The sequence below is a fragment of the Battus philenor genome, unplaced genomic scaffold (genome assembly GCF_028537555.1).
Source record: "Battus philenor isolate CCGP_79_NKW_IND1 unplaced genomic scaffold, ilBatPhil1.0.hap1 SCAF_2, whole genome shotgun sequence".
Lineage (NCBI taxonomy): Eukaryota > Metazoa > Arthropoda > Insecta > Lepidoptera > Papilionidae > Battus > Battus philenor.
The window spans coordinates 1,713,154-1,725,353 of NW_027181682.1; the positions used below are offsets into that span (position 1 = coordinate 1,713,154).

General features: G+C 35.3%; 1 protein-coding gene across 1 annotated transcript in view; it reads right to left on the reverse strand.

Moving 5' to 3' along the window:
- Positions 1–609: 609 nt before the first annotated feature.
- The window catches only part of LOC137922057 (lysosome-associated membrane glycoprotein 1-like), a 29,581-nt gene continuing 17,990 nt past the window's right edge, over positions 610–12,200 (reverse strand). The window contains exons 3-6 of the mRNA XM_068764908.1: positions 8,065–8,274; positions 6,304–6,495; positions 3,466–3,604; positions 610–1,838 (exon numbers count right to left, since the gene is read on the reverse strand). Coding sequence (XP_068621009.1) covers positions 1,835–1,838; positions 3,466–3,604; positions 6,304–6,495; positions 8,065–8,274 — 545 coding nt within the window. The 3' untranslated portion in view covers positions 610–1,834. The remainder of the gene's footprint in view (positions 1,839–3,465; positions 3,605–6,303; positions 6,496–8,064; positions 8,275–12,200) is intronic.

Consider the following 12,200-nt stretch of genomic DNA (forward strand, 5'->3'; position numbering starts at 1 on the left):
TTTGTGTCATTTCACAAAAAAAAAATGTGACATTTGCTAATGGCGGGAAAATTTTTAGGTGACATTTGGCGCCAAACAGTTATGGTTGCCTTAATTTTGAGTTGACGTTTTGTGTGTCATATATATCAAATATATTCTCAGTGTTTATATATTTGTAAATATGCTTTTTTTAAATTCAATCGCCAAAATCCAGTGACAAATGTATGAAGCATTACCGAAATATAAGGTCCACAAAAATTAAGCACTATTGTAAGAATTTAAATATTATAAAAAACTTATAAAAATCTTCGGAAGTTGTTTGTCAATTTTGTTTATCTGTTTAACAAGATGGCGTCGAATTGGATGCAGTCGTATTAAATGTCATGATAGCTCCAAAGAAATGACGAATTGTTATTCAAATTTAAATAAAACGCCATATTATGTAACAAAAATATGCCAACTGTAGTAAGTAAATGTAGAAAATTATATGCCTGCCTATACCCAACATTTATTCGTGTTCAATAATTTTATGCGTGTAAATAAAGTGTTATAAGTTTTTGTATATAATAATTGTAGCTATTAATAAAAACGTATTTATTGTAACGTTTCGAAATAAAAGTCCTGTTTGTGGCAATAAAAAACATTTATTTATTCATTTATTTTATCACACGAGTCACGGACTGCTCCGGCGTGGATAAGGGGCAGGTAAGGGTACAGGGAGGGGAACGTGCTGGCGTTGGGAAGGTAGCAAATGCGATTTTATATTGATTTAATTTTTTTTTTGTTTTAATATATATAAATTGTACCTTTCACCTTTCTAAGAATAAATAGGGATGACCAGCACTGGGCAAGACAAATATTTACGTGTAATATGAGTGGATATATATTAAACTGGATTCCGAGGTGAGAGAGCAATAAAAACATCATAATTCTTTATTCTTACAGAATAAACCATTTACTAACCTATTAAAAGACATTTCTATATTGCATCTATATACGCATTAATTACACTTGATAGAATGGACAGATGTGTTTTAACAGGAAGATGATTTTCGCGCAAGCTCGCAAACATTTATTGATATAATCTTTGGATGCAAAATCGTCCCGGAAAATTATCAGTACAAAATAAGATTAAAAAAAAAGTATTGAAATTATAAACCTACCCTCGCTTTAAAACTATCTAATAACATCACAATTCTATATCTACACACATAGGTGTCGATTATCGCACCATTTAATTGAAAATTTGCTTTTGCGCAAATTTAATAAATTCATAATTACGTACAAGTCTCTACACGGCAACATGCGAAAAAAAAAAATTAAAAAATGACATTCCATAGTTACCAGCCAGCGGGGAGACTTGCCATATAAAATAAAAAAAAATAGATTTAATTTTAAATTTCTTAATTGCTGGTACGTGAACGTTCCAAATACAAATTTCTATGTAATTATAATAAAAAATAGAGTACCGGAAATGCTATATTTCAAAAAAACCTACAAATCCAAATTTCATTTGCAAACGATAGACGAACGAATTGAAAAAAAATGTCTTCATTCCGGTCAGAAATATCAGAAATAACTGAAATAAAATATAATTATAAAATTTTTCAGTCCAAATAACTTTTTTATATTGAATTAACTAAACGTATCATTAGGAATAGCATAGACATGTCTCTGAGAAGCGGAATAATCTTTATCTTAAATTGGCGCATCCATGTTAACATCGCCGATCGGTTCGCAGTTGAGCAATGGGCATTTCCGCGAAATCACGGTCCTGCGGTATATGGACGTAAATGAGATGCGACGAATTATATTTAATATTAATTTATATTGACTACGACACGCGTTGTCGCGTTTACCTGAAAGAAAAAATATATTGTTATTAGTTTGAATGTATTTGATTATTTATATTTTGTTTTAATATTATAGCAGGGATTAGCAACATGCTGCCAACATGTGTATGCGGCTCGCCGAACATTTTCAAACTTTATTTCATCACCTTTTTCTCATCAATGCATTTTTATACAATTAATTACAATAAAACGATGGTACACGCTAAGCCGAAACAATTGATAAATAATAACCACCGATCAAAACAGATGCACGGTTAGAAAGCTGCGTTCATATTATATCTACGCTTGTATAAAAAAAAATTGAATTTACAAGTAAATTAGTTTTTAGTTATAATTCTGCTTATTTATTTTTTGCATTAACATTTGTTTATTTTTATTTTATAGATTATTAATGTGGGGCCCGCAATTTTTTTATTATTATTTAAATTGTTTCCTTTATTTAAAATGATGCACCCATGTTTCATAAATTGCCTGCACTGTTTTTCACGTAATTCAATTTTAGATCACATAATATTACGTCAGTGGCGTAGCTATGGTATTTGGGGCCTGGGGCAGATTGGGGCTTGGTGCCCCCCCCCTCCCCCCTAATGAGTCTAAATAATTTCAAAATTCAGAACAGAATGTTGTTAATATATATTTTTTAATAATAAATATATATAAAATAACATTAGATCTTAATAAAATTTATTGGGAAAATTTTAAAACGAACATTCCTCGCTTTTTGACCTGCAAAGTCATTAATCACATGTTCTATTGACATAACTGCAAGATTATTTAATCTTTTATGTGACATTGTTGATTTCGGTATTCTTTTTATTTTATTTACTTTAAATTATGGTTTTAATTTTTCTTTTAACATTTCATTATTCATCATTCAAAAAAAAATTACAAAAAAATTTTTTCAACTTTGGTGCCCCCCCTACTTGTGGTGCCTGGTGCGGCCGCCCCGCTCGCCACCCCCTTGCTACGCCACTGTATTACGTAATGTATTACCAAAATTCACTTTAAATTATTTATTATGTAATCTTTTTTGAGTATTTATTAATAAATTAAAGGTTTTTGGCATTACAATGTTCTAACTTTTAAAGCAAAAGACTTCTTCCTTAATGGGCACCATATTTTTGGTTTCCATACAGTGCGTTACCAGGTAAAATTATCATTTTGTATTATTTCTAGTAAATAAGATTACTACTATATACAATTATTCTTATAATACAAAGTCAACATATATAGTTACAGTTGACTACACTTCGTCTTGCCTCAGAAATATTAATCCTTATATTGACTTTTACTCACTAAATCAACCCTGTAGTGTAATTGGACTACTTTGGTGATAAGTAACTCGCTGGTCGCTGGCTTGCCAACGCACACGTTCTGATTGAGTGAGGACAGTCTCCCATCATTTCTAACCTATCTTTCTAATGTATCGGACGTACGGTGTACATATCTAGTCCTGGTGCCCATTGCTGACAGACTACTAAATCCTTGCGATATACACGCTGACATGCATCTGATGCCTGGTGGGGTTAATATTGTAAGTCTACATACAACCACCCACCCCCCACCACCACCACTGGATTTACCAAATGCCTTCTACCATATCCTCTGATGTTTAAAAAGTGATGGTACTCACATGGAGAGGTAACCGCGAGCAGCAGAGCGTCGGCGACCCTCGAGGTAGGCGATCAACACCACCACCACCAGACCGCCCAGCGCGCAGCCCACAGCTATTGGCACCGCGTCTGGCAGTTCACCACCGCCGCACTCGAGAGCTGCAATCACATTTGTTCATCATACTATGAATTACAGTCATCACATGTGCATGACAAAAGTTGAGTAAACTAGACAATTGCGAATTTAAAAAAAATATATTAAATAGTTAAAATTGTCACACAGATCACAATTTGTTTGTAGGTGTGATTAGAGAAAGTTTTTCAAATTAAACACAGATTTTTATAACATACATATATATACGTGAAATTCCTATCTATGGATAGCAGAGGATAAAATGATACGGAAAGAGCTTGTTTGAAGATGTATGTCAACTCATGGTATCAAATTTAGTAAAAATTAATTATTTTTAAAGGCATTAAGATCAAAAATTTATTTGTATATGCGCCTGCACGTGGAACTAAATATATTATTATTTATAACTGGCATTTACATAAGAACTTTCTCATCATCATCTCATCACAACTTATTTTTGTACGTATGAGTTTGTATGGGTGAGAAAAAAGGCATATTTTAGAGCTGATATAAATGACAGTAATGATTATCCTAATTAAATATCATAATTGTAATTTATATTAGGTCAACAATTTATTTTTGTATGAATTTGTATGGGTGAGAAAAAATTTAGGCGCAAATTTAATAATGAAATTTTAATTTATTTAAAACAGTCTTTTATTAGGGGCACCGGAAAGTAATGTCTTCGACATATTTTACAGAAAAACCGATTGATTTATTACCGCTCCGGCATTGATTTGTATACTAGACGGCAAGAGGTTGTTGATAACGAAGGTGAATATATTGTTGATTAGATATAAAAACTTGTTAAATATGTAGTCGTGTGAATTTAACTTAAGAAATCGACATTAATTTCTGGTCCCCCTAATACATCAGGTAATGAAATTGTTTTTGTATGTGTTTAAATGGGTCAGTATATAATGTGTATATTGATGGATACTATCATATACCTAGTTGTATATCACATCCCATGCCATGTGGGGTGTACACGACCCCCCCCCCCGCACTTTCCGTTCAGGCCATTTGCAGTTCTCATTGAAAAACTAAGGATTCTTAAACAAATGAATTGTAGGCTCGAATATAGATAACTTCAAAATTTATAACCTCTTCCCGTTAATAGCAGCTTTGCAGTGTTGAAAAAGCGTAAAGCATACGTATTAAACGACTTTTTTTAATTTTTAAAGGATCGTGGCCGAATGGAAAATCTTCAAAAATGTCCTTGAGGACGTGATAAATATATTTTCAAGAACAAAAACATATTCAATTAACAGTTGTTCATCTAATATATAAAATTCTCGTGTCACGGTGTTCGAACTTGAACTCCTCCGAAACGGCTTGACCGATTTTTACCAAATTTTACATGCGTATTCAGTATGTCTGAGAATCAGCTACTATCTATTTTCCATACCCCTAAGTGATAAGGCTGGTCCACCCCTAAATTTTATTTTTAATTTTTTAGACAATTATTTTGATTTTTATTTTATTATGATACAGCATACAAAAATACATACAAACCTAAATTTTCACCCCTCTACGATCAAACCTTATCTTACATTTGTTAATTAAAAACTTTAATTTTTTTTGCAAAACAACGTTTGCGGGATCAGCTAGTATAAATATAAATAAGATCCAATAATGTTTAGAAAGGGTGTTAGTACCAAAATGATTGCAGACCGCTCCAATGAAGGTAGTCGAACATAAACAATTTGAATTGAAACAAATCTATCGACGCATGCTATAATTGCGAAACGTAAATATTATAATTGGCGCTGCTAATTATCGCATAACGCGATAACGTTTGCTGCGAGATAGCGCGCGATATAGCGTAATGAAAAACCTTTATCTGGCGCCATTACGTTGCGTATTAATATTATTTAGAACTAATGTCTGGACAAAATGAATAGATCGTTCCTATATATATATATTAACTACTCAAAACAAAATAGGGCCCACCGCAACTTTGTCTCTAATCGTGTTTATAAATAACTCATATACTAATCATTGACAAAATGAAGCACTACCACTTTTAGCACACATGTTTATTAGTTCATAATGATGTTTTAAAAGTTAACTTTTTCGTTGATTTCAAGTGGGTAGACAAAAATATAACCTTTTTTGCACTAGTTTTTGTAATTCAAAATTGTGATGTCATTAAGCAATTTATTTGTAATACAAAAAAAGATATGGACCATTTTTTTAGACTCTGTTTCTTGGTTCCTCCTATGTCTGGAACATGAATTTTGTTCCATACTTATTTTTTTTACATTATTTTATTATAACTCTTGTCTCTCATTCTTTCATAGTTCACACTCTTTTTTGAAATACAAGGGGGTGTTACCCCCTACTTTTGTAACATGCTCCATGATTTGGTATTTAATCTCAATTTTAAAACCCTAAACCGATTTTATCCCTAATTTTAAAATCATTAAAATATATGCTCTTATTTAACAAGCCTGTAAATCACATTGTAAATAAATCATCAATAAAGAGTGTCGTGGGATTTTAAATCACTATCATTTCAATATGACGACACCCACCTCTGAACATAAGCCATCTCCATAGTTTTACAATAAGACTGATTGGAAGCGGCCTGCAAGCAGATCTTTCTGGTCACTTGTCCACCATGTGGTTGAACTTCCAACGTTGCGCATACCAGTCTGTGGTCTTTACTCCAGAACTATAAAGCAATATATCGAGTAAAAAAGGTAAAAAGCCGTTGACTTACCAGCGCTGAAAGTACTGTTGTCGTGTGATGTCCTGAAGGCTTCCTCCTGCAGCTGAGAGATGCTGAGGGTGGCAGCCACGTTGGTCTTCTCCGCTGTCAAGTTGAGCTGCGTGGCTGGTTTGCAGCGGTACGACGTAGCCAGAGGCACCTGCCATTCCACTCCGTGCCACAGCTCCAGAGGAGTGGTGAGGGCTAGGGATACAAAGCAATGATGATAAAATAAGCAGCAATTAAGGGGATGAATATATATCACATCAGCTTCACTGCATATGCCTTCCCCAAAGATCGCCACGATGACAGATCTAGCGCTACCCCCGCTTGCGATTTGCCTTTTTATCTACCAAGTATAGGACTACCCTCACCGCGTACCTTTTCCTATGTCCCCAAGATGGAACAAAGGGCTTCCACAGTACGACGCCATCCCGAGCGGTCTTGAGCCTCGCTTTACTTCGCTCCGCGTCATTCCATCCACAAGCCCAAATAAACGATTGCTTATTTCTATTCCAGCCTCGGATACGATTGTCGCAAGGAATTAAAAAAAAATCATTTGTCATCTATTCCTATGTCCTTAAAATGGGGTACAGGGCGTCCACAGTACGACGCCATCCCGAGCAGTCTTGAGCCTCGCTTTACTTCGTTCCACGTCATTCCAACTACCTTCATTTCTGCAGTGATCATCAGTCAGGTTTGTTTTAGGCGGCCAGGTCTTCGCTTTCCTTGAGGATTACATTCTAGAGCTTGCCTCTGTATGCGATCAGGGTACCTTCGGAGCGTGTGGTCTATATAGTTCCACTTGCGGCGTTTGATCTGCTGGTCGATCGCAATCTCACCGCAGCATTTCCAGAGATCTAAGTTGGAGACTTTCTAAGGCCAGTATATACAGAGAATACATTGAAGACAGTTCTTAACGAAGACTTGGAGCCGACGCGTGATATCTTTGGTGACCTTCCACGTCTCGCATCCATATAGCAACACGGTTTTCACATTGGACCGGAATATTTTGAGCTTAACTCTCCTAGTCAGCTTCCGTGATTGCCATACAGAACCGAGCCGTGCGAAGGCTGCCTTTCCCTAGGAGATTCTCGAAGCAGTGTCCTAAGTGTTTAAATATAGCTCATCTCAATTACTTTTGGTACCCTCTTTCAAAAATGGTTTCAGAAATACCACCCCCACCACTAATGGTTTCAAAAATAATAACGATAATAATATAGTAATAAAAGTATTTTCAAAATTCGAATGACTACATATTTAGATATTGTTTTTACCATCAGTTCCTGTAGACTTTGTTCTTCCAGAAGTAATTGGCCTGATGTATTCTAATTGAAATTAAACTCAAATCTATCATATTTCCACTTTATACTTATCAACCTGTTATTGAAAATAGGCGTGAAGGCTTTTATGGGTTTTTGCTGTCAGAAAAGCAATAAATTCACCCCTTTAAAACTTTCACACAAATAACCAATTACACTGTATTGTATAGTATCATTCTTTTTCTTGAGAATCTATGATATTGGTATATTTAGATAAAGACAAATGTATATGCGACATACACTTATTAGTATCCTTTGCAGTTTGTGAAGACCTTGGCCTCTTTCAAAAGTACTAATGACTGGGGTGTTGGTTTTTCAGAGACCAAATATTCTTGTCATTATCATCATTTCATTTATACGATACCCAAAACTGGATATTGGGCTATCATATTCCAACAGAATCGGTTGACAGCAACCACCAGCGTATTTCAAAGACATCAAGTATACTCACATGAATTGACGATGTCCAGGGTGAGGGAGATGTTGAGACTCTTCAAGGCGTAATACTTGGTGGTGTGGTTGGCGGTGAAGGTCAAGAGCATTGTGTTCTCCCCTGTCTCAGGCCAGGAGAGCTTCAGGCGTTGCTCGGTGGCGTTGCAGCTGCCGTCCGTGACTGTTGCATTCGCTGGCACGTTCAGCACCACATAAGCAAGTGATGATGCTGGAATGGTTATAATGGATTAGTTTCATGATGTAAATCTGTATGCCCATGGAATTTACCGCCAATGAGCACACGACGTTTTTTCTTGCTTGGACCATTACACTACAGTAATACCCCGCTTTACGCGAGGGATACGTTCCAAAAAAAATCGCGTTAACTGAAATTCGCGTATAACGAGGTTCATGATTAAACATAGTCAAAAATTATTACAAAAAAAAATACAAATCATTTTAATCAATCACTTTAATTCTAGGAACACTTTATGCAATACGTACTCTTATTTTTTACGGAAAAATACATCTATTGTCGTTTGGGTAACGTTTTGTTTACGTTCTTGTAAAATACGTTCATAACACCCAACACTGTTTTTAATTGTTTGACAGATGGTCAAGACACCATAGAGAAGTTGATGACTACATTATATTTATACGCACTCTTTCGCGTAATTCGAGGCATTTGAGCGCGAAATTTGCAATTCGCGTTATAGTGAAACCGCGTATAACGGGGTCGCGTAAAGCGGGGTATTACTGTACTTATAATGCCTTTAGCGATGTCTGTCTTCAAAGATCAAGTACTACGTGCTTTCTATATTGTGACCACGGATTGTTTTTCTAATAGAATTGCTACTGTGCATTTTTTAAATTTAAAATACATATAAACGTTTGCACAACTGTATTGCTGTTGGATCAACGCTTCCGCACGTCTGTACGTGACCTTTCTGCAGCTGGCGTTTATGTATTCAATAATATCGCTGTCTACGTCTTATTCAAATTCTTCAATTTGAATCCAAAGTCCAGAAAAAAGGTAATTTGAAGGTCGAGGATTGTGATATAGGTTCATTACACAACCATACACTTTGCACATACATCGTCTGGTAACTTTAAAATGATTACACTATTGTTGTTACCTAATAAGTGTTTAAGTTTAATTTAATTATTATTAACCATCCGTGCCTGTAGACTTTATACTTCAAGTTATTTACTTAGTGGCATTACAATTTTCTTTTTTCAGAATAATCACTTTACACAGATGATTAGAAATTGTCGTGAAAGATTTAAAACTCATTGCTGACAATATTTTATACTTATACTAGCTGATCCCGCAAACGTTTTGCAAAAAAAAATTGATATTTTAATTTACAAATAAAAGATAAGGGTTGATCGTAGAGGGGTGAAAATTTATGGTTGTATGTATTCTTGTATGCTGTATCATAAAAAAATTAAAACAAAAAATTTCGTTAAAAAAATAAAAAAGTTTTTTTAAGTGTGAACAACCTTTATCACTTAGGGGTATAGAAAATAGATAGTAGCCGATTCTCAGACCTACTGAATACGCATATTAAATTTGGTAAAAATCAGTCAAGCCGTTTCAGAGGAGTTCAAGTTCGAACACCGTGACACGAGAATTTTATATATTAGATACAACACTTTATAAATAAACAACATTACTACCTGTGTTTAATAATAAATATATATCTGTCAAAGCAGAAGCATTATTTTAAAAAGCGAATACAACCTACCTATATTTCATCTCGTGAAATTTACAAAAATGCTTTTTAATTACAATTAATAAAAGGACATTTTAAGACTAAACTTTAACACATACAGGATGACTAGTCCCAGATGTAAAAGGTTTGAAGGGTGACGCTGGTCATTTGTCAACAACAACCTTTAAAGCTTTTCCGCCTATTTCCAATCAACCGGTATAGTTTTTTATGGCTCTTTTGGTTTTGGTTTTTCACAATTTTCTCTTATGGGCAAATACAGCTAAAATGTATACATATTAACAATAAAATTTGTAAGTTTTACTCAATTATATATTAGTTGGTACATTATTTTATTTTAAACACTGCCCAAGCGCTACAGACCGTTAAATGCCTTGAGATTTAGGACAATGTGCCGGGACAACTCATCAAAAGATTCTGCAGTACATTTTTTCTTGAGAAGGTTCGGTAAGTTGAACGGAGGTATATTAAGGTTTTCACATAAGGTCACGTGGTTTCGTCTTTTGGATGCGAATCGGAAGCAGTGTCTGAGTATGTGATCAAAAGTCTGTACTGTGGAGTCGTCACACGGGCAAGTCTCATTTTCGATTATTTTAAAACGGTGCAGGTACTGCTTGCAGTACCCGTGCCCGCTTAGTAGTTGTGTGAGATGGAAAGATGTCTTGATGAGTTTTCGCAGTTTGTTTATGTCGGTGAGTTTCGATCAAGTCCTATGGTGAGTCGACCCTGAACCGAGCTCTCGTATCTAGCCTGCCAAATGCGGTTGTGTTCAGAGTCGATTACGCTCTTCACGAAAGTCAAAATCAAATTTAAAAACTCTTTTTCTTACTATATCGCCATTACGTTATTGATTTATAAAACTATCAATTTTCTACACATTCACCTCTTAAAGACTTTCACATCTATAAACAATTACCTAGTATATGACTCATACTAATCGCATTTATATGAGACACGTGAAATACGCCAGTGTGAGTGTGTACATAAGTCTATGCTTGTGTGTGGCAGCTGCGCCGGCGCATTCGGGGCGTCGTATCTGACTCACACTGTTACAGCCCGCCCCCCTTCATTACTCTGTATTTACTTCTTCCATTGAACCTTTATAAGTGAGACTTCTATCGAATTATATGAAGATATAAGCATAAGTAAACTCTATTAAACGCGTTTTTCGTACAATTTATAATACTGTGATCGAAAAGTAAGGTGAATTTGTTTATAAAATGTAAATTCTTTATTTATTCTTCTAAATGAATTTCATCGCCTACAAAGTAATCCACATATTTAATGGAATCAGGCGTTACCTTGCGGAAGGCCATCCTAAATAAGAAAAGGACAAATATTTAGCCACTTCCGCACATGCACTGGTAGTCGTGCAACAAAGTGCACCGCCCGCAATGCGAATCACACAACCGCCACCGCCAAACCACCCAACACGTGTTTCACCCCTCCACGAGGCATCCTCAGGAGCCATGCTACGCCGATTAGTGTCAAACACATAGTCCACGTGTGATAAAACGTAATTTTACCAACGCTTTTTCTTGGTCTTAAATAGTCTTTTTCCGGTATAGCCTTCAAGATCTTCGATTAGGTTTTTATCTCCTCAATCGTATCAAAACGTCTCCCCATCATTCACTTTAAGTTTGCTAAATATCCAAAAGTCGCACGGAGTCAAATCAGGTGAATACAGTGGTTGCGGAACAATATCCGACGAGTTTTTGTCGCTTTATTTTCCAAAATTATGCAATTTTGGCACCGACCGAGACTCGAGTTTGACAAAATTAAAACATTCGATAAACACGTGTAACTCTGAGATAGTTAAACCTTTTGACAAACAGAAACTTGGCAAATGTTATAGACGATCCTACTAATACAGTAATACCCCGCTTTACGCGAGGGATACGTTCCAAAAAAATCGCGTTAACTGAAATTCGCGTATAACGAGGTTTATGATTAAACATAGTCAAAAATTATTACAAAAAAATACAAATCATTTTAATCAATCACTTTAATTCTAGGAACACTTTTTACGGAAAAATACATCTATTGTCTTTTGGGTAACGTTTTGTTTACGTTCTTGTAAAATACGTTCATAACACCCAACACTATTTTTAATTGTTTGACAGATGGTCAAGACACCATAGAGAAGTTGATGACTACATTATATTTATACGAACTCTTTCGCATAATTCGAGGCATTTGAGCGTGAAATTTGCAATTCGCGTTATAGTGAAACCGCGTATAAGGGGGTCGCGTAAAGCGGGGTGTTACTGTAGAGGAAAAATAATTACTTGCCTTATCAAATCTATATTAGTCATATAGGATCGCTATTGCTCACAAACACAGAGAATGGCCTGCAGACATTATACCACACTGGGATCGCCAAACCGCCAGCAAAGTGTGGCGATTATGATATATCCCCCCA